At 36.9% G+C, this 10,239-nt stretch overlaps 1 protein-coding gene across 2 annotated transcripts; it reads left to right on the top strand.

Moving 5' to 3' along the window:
- Positions 1–708: 708 nt before the first annotated feature.
- On the top strand, positions 709–2,831 carry LOC143360815 (SUZ RNA-binding domain-containing). Of its 2 annotated transcripts, XM_076799970.1 has the most exons (4): positions 709–856; positions 1,477–1,547; positions 1,905–2,094; positions 2,156–2,831. In XM_076799970.1, the coding sequence occupies exons 1-4, from the start codon at positions 803–805 to the stop codon at positions 2,345–2,347; spliced, it is 507 nt and encodes a 168-aa protein (XP_076656085.1). In that variant the 5' UTR covers positions 709–802; the 3' UTR covers positions 2,348–2,831. The 2 variants fall into 2 exon arrangements, with proteins under 2 accessions (XP_076656085.1, XP_076656086.1); XM_076799971.1 differs by lacking the exon at positions 1,477–1,547.
- The last annotated feature ends 7,408 nt before the right edge of the window (positions 2,832–10,239 follow it).

Genomic DNA, 10,239 nt, shown 5'->3' with positions numbered 1-10,239 from the left:
TTCTATACATTATAAAAATTTATTTATTTAAAAACTGTTTAAGTAATAAATAACAATAAATAACTACTTAAATAATAAATATAGACGAACACAATACAGAATACAGAATGACAGAACCGAAAAATAACAGTTACAGAACCGAAATAGTATCGGTTCTCCAAAATCGTAGCGCAACCGATATTCTCATGACAGTTACATCATTTCGATTCTTTATAACTGTTGATAACTGTTTCAATCAGAACCGATATATAACAGTTTGAAACAGTTATTTTCAGAAGCGTTTCAGTCCCTGTCTCCACGGTTTTGTTAAGGAGTTATTAACGAAAAACACGGACCAATCACAGCGCAGTTATAGCAAACGAATTCCGGCTCGTCCAATGCCAACATCGTGTTCAGTGAGATCCGTCGCCGAGCCCGATCACTCCGCTGTAGACGCGCTCTGATTGGTCCATGTTTTTCGTTAATAACTCCTAAACAAAGTCGCAAAGAATATTTTTGCAAAGGAAAAAGTTACTTCAAATGACTCCAGGAATTTCCCTTTCAAGGAAGTACAACATTTTTGGGACACCTTGTATAGTACTTACGTATCCTCAGTCTGTTGCCGAAATGAGAAGTTTTTCTCATATCGTGCTATTCAACGCTCCGTTCGTAGCGCTAGGCTTGTACGGCTCTGCTGGTAATCAATTTGTTCGTATATGTATATGCTGGTCCTTTCCGTTCTTAGTGGTTTACGTTGGTTCATGTCAAGGCTGTATTAGTAAGTTTCTTGCTAAAAAGTAGAAGTTAATACAGAAATCCCGACATGTCAACCATGGACGATGTTCTTGAAAGTTGGGAAGAAATTGAGGAATCAGGAGTGAGTTCCATTTTTTATATAATGAAGATAGCATTGTTTCAAATTGAATTAATACAGTAATAAATTTGTTAACCTGTATAAGAAAGAATGTTCGTAAAGTGTTAATTTTTGTTGGCATTGAGTTTATCGAGTAAAACATTTTAAAAGAGTAAAATCATTTAACAATGAACCATTTGTATTACAATTATTTCTAAATTCTTAGATTTTTACATGTAAGTACATTCCTGCATTCTTATATTACATAGGTCAGAATCCATGTGGCTATTGGTAGTAGTGGTAATAAGAAAATACATTGCTTTCCATAAGGTTACCTTTCTATTGCTACCAAATGGTACAATTGACTTTCAAACATTTGTATCATATGTTATAACTTGAAATATTATTGTGAGTGTTTAATTGTATTACGGAAGTTTTTACTATAAGCATTTAAAGTTTTCCAAAAGTAGTACATTCTGTGTATGCACTTGTAAGTACTACATTATTAACAAGTAATACTATAGTAACACTATCTCCAAGAATAGATAAATTTGGAAAATAAAGAAAAATTATGATTGGAAATGTGCGGTACGACGTAGATTTATACTAAGATAATGTAATATTAGACCTACAATCGGTTTTAGGCACTCGACAAAAAGTTGGATGCCCTCCAGTTAAATGCAGTAGAAGCATTAGAAGAAATAGAATCTTCTAGGTAGGTTCAAGAAGGTGGACATTATAATGGTTTGTAAAACTTTTCAAAGAGTATAATTCATGAAATCTTAATAAATTGTACATATAAATTTCTTAAATTGAAAAACAATTACAAAACTTCACATTTGAAAGATACTTTATAAAAGTTTTAATCAGATCATAAAGTTATATCGGCTATAATAAAAGTTAACACATTAATAGTACTAATTATTAGTAGCAATATAAAAATAATGCTGAATTCAATTATTTGTAAGCTCACAATTGAAATAAATTGTGAAATAGTTTCTTTATTTATTATATGTACTCTTGTTAATATAATATATTCTGACTTTGTTATTTTATAACTATAATGTTTTAGCTTTAAAACCAATCAAAGTACAAATACAAGAATGATAATATTGGGTGAAGATGGTATGAGATCTCAGTATGTACCACCAAAACCAACAGTGAAAATATTAAAAAGACCAACGAGAGATTCCCAAGGTAGTGGCGATGGTCCGTTAGTGAATGGAGACAAACCAAAACATCCTATAAAAACTTTAAAACAGGTAATTATAAGAAATATAACGAGTGTAGAAAAAAATATTATCTGATAAATTCCATTTTTAGAGGGAGCAAGAGTATGCAGAAGCAAGAAAAAGAATTCTTGGGGAAGAGAAAAGTCCAGAAGAAAAATTAGAACAAGAAATAAATAGAATACAACCAAAGACAATAACTGCTAGTGGTAGCGGCCTACCAAGTAACATTCTTCGTATGCCTATTGGACCAGACGGAACACGAGGGTTTAATGTACGCAGGTAGCGCGTCTTCCAGAGATCAACTTTTTCCACCTATCTTTTTCCTCTTCTTCCTTCCTGTTGGCATGAGGAAGAGAGGCGGCTATGAGGCTGATGGCAGACAACAGCGTGCTGTTTCTGTCCAAATGTAAGCATCATGCTCCTTTCATTTTGAAAGGAGCATGGTAAAAGCTATGCTCTCTGGGCACTGCATTACATAGACCATACTTGCAAAAGGATCAAGACTAATAAATCGGCAAAGATGAGTTACTATAGAAATGGTAATATTTCTTACCTATATAATACTATGTTTTGTTGATGTTTGTCATATTTTAAACAATTTTGAATAACAAAATTGAAACCTACAATCGTCGTATAGGGAACATGTGAAGATGGAATATTTGACTTACAATACGATATAAAGTGGGGAAACTATTTTACTTTCTGCACTTGTTCTGCTATTCAAGTCTTTGAAACAAATTGAACAATAAAAGATGTCTTTAACATGAGTCTGTTATGCATTTCAATAATTGATCCGTTGTCATGTCAATTTAACTTTTTTACGTTGTTTAAACAAAATTATTATAAAAAGATGAATTTCATTAGTTAATCTATATACGTCATAAATTGCATAAAAATTGACGAAATATTTTCCTAATGCATTCAGGACAGCGATGAATTTTCAATACCGCTTGCTGTTATGGGTGTTATTATACTCATTTAGCGCGATTTTATCAAAGCGGTTTTTTATCGGTAATGCTTATTTTACGTATATTTAATCATTTTTTACAGAGCATATATGTGGTTTTCCTATCTAAATATTTAAATTATTTAAAAGAATAAAATTACAAAGAGTCTCGCATCGCATCATTAAATATGAGGATCGAGTGATGGTTCAATGCTTGATCACGTCTACAAACGAGAGCTTATAATTCTGCAAGGTGACGCTATCCTGAATGTGTTAAAACCTTAAAGAAATAGAAAAAAAAACATTTTTTACCACTCTAATTTTTAATAAAACGTTTTATATGACGTAGGAATATTCTTGTCATAATCACTCAATGTGCAATGATAAAAGTATTCTTCATCGAAAGAACTTTATAGCAAGACTGATGCTTTTAAAAAGTTATAAAAACGAAATCTTTAAAAGCATTCTATTAACGATTCAAATCTTTCTTCTCCTGATTTATGTTACACGGAAAATTCAGTCTACACTTAACTTATTACTATGCAATCACAATTTTGACTATTTAACTGTGTAATTGTATTTGATCAGGCGAGAAACTGAAACAGTGTGATACTTGTCCGCACTCTAGGGATTTTTGTAATCTATCCGCAAAATGAGTTACGGGCCAATAAAAATTAAAACCTACAATCTGTATTATATTTTCCTAAAAATGTTGGAAACGGGATTTTCAATATTTCCTTGAACTCTTCAACTATTTTTAATACACTAATAATTATGATGTATCAGTGAAAATTGTTTAAAGACTACAGGTATCGATGGTATTCGTAAAACGTTTGAGCAAACATAAAGTGAAATAAAATGGTTTTATTTCACAATACTTTGTCTTACTTTTACGCAGAGTGAAAGAGAAAAAGTTTATGCATAATTGTAGGTTTTTGTCTGCTCATATTTTATCAATTATTATAATTACATATTATAAATAGTATAAAATTAGATACTTATGTTAGGAACCCATTCATCGTATTTTCTATATAGAATATAGAGAGCTCGGGATTTCTAGAATTTTTAATATCGTCGAATTTGAGAACTTTAAACATTGCTCACTCGAAAAAAACTAACCCAGACCAACACCAGTTCCACTTATTAGCAAATTCTATAATATTATATTATTTAATGTGAGAATCGTAAAGTTTGCTCGCTCGCTCCGTTCGATCGGAAAAAAACTAATCCAGATCAATACCAATTCCACTTATTAGCAAATTCTATAATAAAATGTTATATTGTTTAATGTGAGAATCCTAAAGTTTGCTCGCTCGCTTGAAAAGGAACTAACCCAAACCAATACCAATTCCACTTGGTAGCAAATTATATAATATAATGTTATATTGTTTAATGTGAGAATCGTAAAGTTTGTTCGTTCGCTTCACTCCTTTTTAACAAGTTCGTTATACATATACGTTACTTGCAGGCCGCCGCGCTGAGGAGTAGAAAAGACGGTGCCAAGGCGGCAAAAAATACATTTTATAAATTTTCGATTTTTATTAAAAAAAGTTATTTTTGTATAGCCTAATAGTGCGTGCATAATGTGCCAAAGTCCGATTTAAAAAAAAAATTTTTTACGGAGATATACGCAAGCTAAATAAGCTTTTCTTCTTTCCCAGGAATTTACCAGTTTTCAGTGCGATAGTTATGTAATTACTCCGCCTATAATTGAATACTTAGGGGTCTACAAATCATATGCGTTATTGCAAATAGCCTAAACTATTAACTGTCAAAAAAATTGTTCAAAAAAAGTTGTTTAACATTAAGTAATATTGACTAACCTGAAGCCTCTTTGTGTTACGCTCATTTTTTATTTATGGAGGAATGCAAAACATCCTTTGAAAAACTTCGATCTGAAACTAAGCAAGGTGTAATATTGATCTAACATTGTGTAAAAAATCGTGAGACCCTTCCAGACCCTTTTGCCGCAATTTTTTTAGGAATATTTCTAAATAATAAAGAAAAATGTAAAATGCATATGATATATTAATTCTTTATATATAAAAAATATTTATTAACCATTTTTTTTATATGAATTATTTTTATAACGCTCATTAAACCACTGTCAGAAAAATGCCTGTTGCATTTCTGCAACAGTGGTCCAATGAACGAAAACTTTGTATATTTAACAAAAAAAAAATTGTTATTAAATATTTTTTTATACGTATGAATGTCACATTTTTTTTTACTATCTAATATACAGGGTGAATTCGATAAAGCAGGACACCTAAATATCTCCGTTACTTTTCGTTGTACAAAAAAACTTCGTAGGACAAAGTTACACTGTTTGAAGGGCACACCGAACCTGTTATTATGTTATGTATTGCGATACATTTGAATGTATAGCAGCTCAAGGGAATATTTTTGAACATTTGGCGTAACAGAAATGGATCAAATGAATCTTATACGTTGCATTTTATTTATATCGTTATTTTGTCAGCTACAACATTACGTTAACGAAAATATATCATTCCATTTAAAAAAACATCGATAACCTTGAAATCTCATAAAAATGACCTTGAAATTTTTTTTTACCTTACACCGTTATATGTGGCCCTTCAAACAGTGTAACTTTGTCCTACGAAGTTTTTTTGTACAACGAAAAGTAACGGAGATATTTAGGTGTCCTGCTTTATCGAATTCACCCTGTATATACCTTAAGTATTTCACTAATGAACGAAAGATTTGTTTATTTAACATAAAGAAATTATTAAATTTTTTTATTTAAACAATTAATTCTAACCAACTACTTCACATTTTTCTTCATTGTAAATCATATATCCCTAAAAAATTTCACCTGAAGCATCAAATAATCGTAACTTCCGTGCTATTCGTTTTTGGAAATTCTAAAAGTTAATATTTAAACTTGAATTGTGGCGAAAGGGTCTGAAAGAGTCTCAAGAGTTTTTACACAAAGTTAAATCAATATTATACCTTGCCAAAACTATCAGTGCCAGACCAAAATCTATTAAAGGATTTGTTGTATGCTTCCATAAATAAAAAATGAGCAGAAAACAGAGATTTCCGTTTAGCCCATATTACTTAATGTTAACAACTTTTTTAAAAAATTTCTTTTGTCAAATAAGCATTGTACCTGTGGCAATCTCTCCACAAATTTTCAAACAAATTCGTTGCATAGTTTCGTTTTCACAAATTTTTTTACCGCTTTTTGACCATTTGGCACCACTGTACGCCGTTACAGACGCGTAGGTACATTGTGGCGTTGCAAAAATTGCCACGTCACTTCTCCGCCCATAACGATCTTCCGAAGGGACCGGACCGCCCTCTTTCGCGTCGAAAGATCTCTCGCTGGTTTAGAGAGCGCCCCGTGCTCGATCGATTTCTGACGAATTTAGTGCGCGCCGAGCACGGCCAAGTTTCAGGGACGTGCTGCGCGCACCACCGACACTTATGACAACGCCAAAGGGCGCCTCGTTTCATGGGACCACCCGACGACAAAACCATGGCCATTTCGTGGAAACATGCCGTGTGCACGGGTACTTTGGAAATGGGACCACCACACACGGGCCAGACAACCCGGAGGTGCTGATGCGGGACGAAAACCCCGTATCGAACATCCGACACTTCCGCGGTCCTGCTGCTGCCTCATCCCGCCAAAAAATGGGGTTATGGCTTGAGTGGTGTGGTTGTACCCTGAGGAGGTTTCGAATCTCCCCTTGTCGCGAGGTGCGGTCGTTATGGTATTTCGCGATATGGTCCAGGGCCGAGGACCACTCGAGGGTACAGCAAAGCAATCGCAAAGCGCGCCCCATTAAGCAAGTCGCGGATAAGGAGAACACGTCGCGTTAAGTGATGAGATATTAGATGGTTTTTCTCGCACATGTGCGACGATTTCGGCATCCGTAAAGTAACAAGATTAGCTAAAATGGAGTATATAGAATACCCAATTTTTTGGGCAATGTATTGTCACGTCGCCCGAATTTTCGTTTCCGACCGGCGTACAGTCTCCCGTTGACTCGACTTTGATCTTCCCCAACGGTGAATTTCGTTAATAAATCGGGCGTCAGACACTCGGAGGCGTCGCACAAAAGACACTTCTCGAACCCGTAGAGTCGAATCGACGGGAACCGCGCAAAGCCCTAGATAGCGCGCGTTCGGCGGCAGGATTCTACGTGGGATAGCGCGGGGTGTTCCCCGCGGCGCACAGTGGTCCAAAAGCGCCAAAACGTGGCCAAAATAGGAAGGAGTACTTCAATTTAGTTCAAAATGGTTACTCATAGGTTTCTCGGGTCGCTGATTATAAATCTGATGTTAAAATTACAAAAAACACAATGGCGAATGCGCAACCAAAAAAATGTTTGGACTTTCTTGAAAATTAGTATTCCCATTTTTTTCGAGCCGACGAATATGAATCTGATGTCAAAATTACAAAAAACAAATAAAATTTTTTTAAACAATAAAAAAATTATTGTTGAAAACAAAAATTTTTGTATCAGAAAATTCTGTAAGTGGAACCATACGATGCTTATTCAACAAATTTTATTATAACTTCAAAATTTCTCGAGAAAACATACGTGTAACTAGTACCATGACTACCTCTGGGTCACAAAAATGGGTCGCATTACGAAAGGGGTAGTTTTGGGCAGCTACTTTTTCAAAATATTGTTAAATAACAGCATCTACTACAAGACTCGACAAGAATCTCCGTGGAGTATTGTGGAATATACAACTTTTAGTATACATTTGTAAAATCTGTGCACTAAGTTTTATCGTTCACTTCATACATTCCAAACATTAATTAATATAAATCCAATGTTATTATTATGCATACTACTTACTTCCAGGAATAGCATCCATCGTACACGCATAAAAAAATTCAATTTCCATAAAATTGTAAGTGTGACACCTTTTTTTTCACAACGTAGTTTACTGCGCGAAAACTGCGAGACCGCGAGCAGGTATAGATAGTAAGACCTTTTTACCTTCGGTTTCTTATACAGTCATTACCTGAGTATCTAATACGACAAGAACCATACCCTAACGGGAAATTAATTTTTTGCATTTTGGCCACGTTTTGGCGCTTTTGGACCAGTGTGCGGCGAGTAGGGTTCTCACAATAAAGTTTACGACGAGGTTACAGCTCTTAAATGTTTAATCAAATCGTAAAAACAATTATCTGCCGGTGAAGGCCGGCAGCGGTCCCTTACAGCCGATCGCGGTGTACTACTTTGTCGCGGGAGATGTTGGGCACATCCGCGATTCTCCGCTCATACAAACTTCTTTCGCGTCGAAACCGGCGGCGAGCGAGTTTGCCGTCGCTCTCTATACGGCGCGTTTCCGCCCGGATTCCGATGTTCTTCGCGTTCCTTAACTTTTCCCTGACCGTTGCAATCGGATCGCGTCGGAAGGTATGATGCGAAACGGTCGCGGCTTCCCACCGTGAAGACGTCTCGAAGTTAACGCTTTATATTATCACCAAGTGACGACAACGCGGCCCCCGCGAACCCACGACTTCTCGTTTAACTCGGCGACGTACGATCGTCCAAGTACGATCACGCGGCCCCCGCTGTCCGACCGAATTCGCGTTTATCCCGGCAACGCGAAGTCGTCTCGCGCCGCAGACGCGGACCCACAAAACGCTACACGAGCTACCATGAATTGTCACTAATTAACGAGGAAGCCTGGCTGGCACTTACCGATCGGCAGCTCCAAATCAGCTCCGCTGTCCCTCGGCACTAGGCAGCACTTTCCGATATTACTTTAGGTGTCTAAGCAATCGTTAAAGGACTAATTTGTACTACGGCCCATGCAACAGTGACGCGATTCGTGGTGCCTCGGGAACACGGAAGCGAGACGTCCGCCATTTTCCTCTTGGATCCGGCGTCGGACTCTCCCCGGGCGAGGCGACGACGGGGCTGGGTAGTTGTCCTCCTCTTGTCCGACTTCACTCGCCAATGCCTCCAGGTAGCAGAACCCGGGCTCGATTGTTCCCGCGCTGTCTCAGTGCGAACCAGGCCCCATGGTCCGTTATTAATTCGGGGAGACGTCGACAATTCTGTCACAAACAGTATATAATCCTTTCATATAATGCCTACGGTTCGTTAGGCAGTGTGTTGAATCCATAGTTGACATTCTTTTGTCTTTATTATCACTTGTACTCTGCCTGTTACGACCTAAACTTGGTATCCTTATAAGGCCAGCAAATGTAGTCTAAAATAATTTTTTTATATTTCGCATACCTGGCACTAGGCCTAATCTTTTAATTATTGAACTTACATTTTCTATGTGGAACCAAATCTATAGGCCTTTTGAGTTATTGCATTGGTAAATCTTGTGCGGAAATAAAGATTCTTAATTTGTGGAAGCGCTACCCTCGGTTCCCCAGGCAGTGGCTATGCAGCCCTAGCCGCCCCTACCACGACCTACCACCAGCTCACTCTTATTTTTTTTATCTAAGACCAACCAATTTTACTTCCTACGTATACTACAAGAAAATCGAGTTTAAATATTCCTCAGCTTCGCATGCTGTAGTGTGCGCAGGAAGTAAAATTGGTTGGTCTTAGGTCAAAAAAGTGAGAGTGAGCTAGTGTTAGGTCGTGGCGAGGGCGGAGAGGACTATGCATACGAAATACCAACCAATTTTACTTCCTGCGTATACTATAGCACGCGAAACTGACGGATCTTTTGATTCTTATGATTAACTATGATTATAATGACTGTATATTGATTTTGACTACGAAATTTATTGTCTCAATAAAAAACACATTTTTCAATTTCCTTGTCAGAGCAATTCAACACATTGACCACCACCCTCTAGACATTCTGTATAATGACCGGACATTTTATAGATTGACCGAAACTTGTTACGGGCATTCTGTATAATGTCTTGTCGAACAGGCATTCTGCACAATGCCCAGTCATTTTGCAGAATGCCCACATTATACACATTGGCCGTAACATATAGACAGAATATACAATATATCGTCCTGACTCTTCCTGCACTTTCCCGCCAACAACACTTCCCCACTACTTTCTCCACAACATAGATACGCTACTGGTTTTGGTCGCGCATGCGCCAGAAAAACCGTCCAATATCTTATCACTGGTCGCAAAAAAATCGTCCAATATCTCATCACTGGTCCTGCTCCCGATCCCTTACATTGCGTTCCGCGTGCCGAAAAGTTACGTGTCGCGACGAAACGCCGGTGTATGTACCGAGTGCGGAG

This window comes from Halictus rubicundus, chromosome 14, assembly GCF_050948215.1.
Source record: "Halictus rubicundus isolate RS-2024b chromosome 14, iyHalRubi1_principal, whole genome shotgun sequence".
NCBI lineage: Eukaryota > Metazoa > Arthropoda > Insecta > Hymenoptera > Halictidae > Halictus > Halictus rubicundus.
Note: the sequence above shows the minus strand (reverse complement) of the source record. Positions and strands in the feature narration are given on the sequence as shown.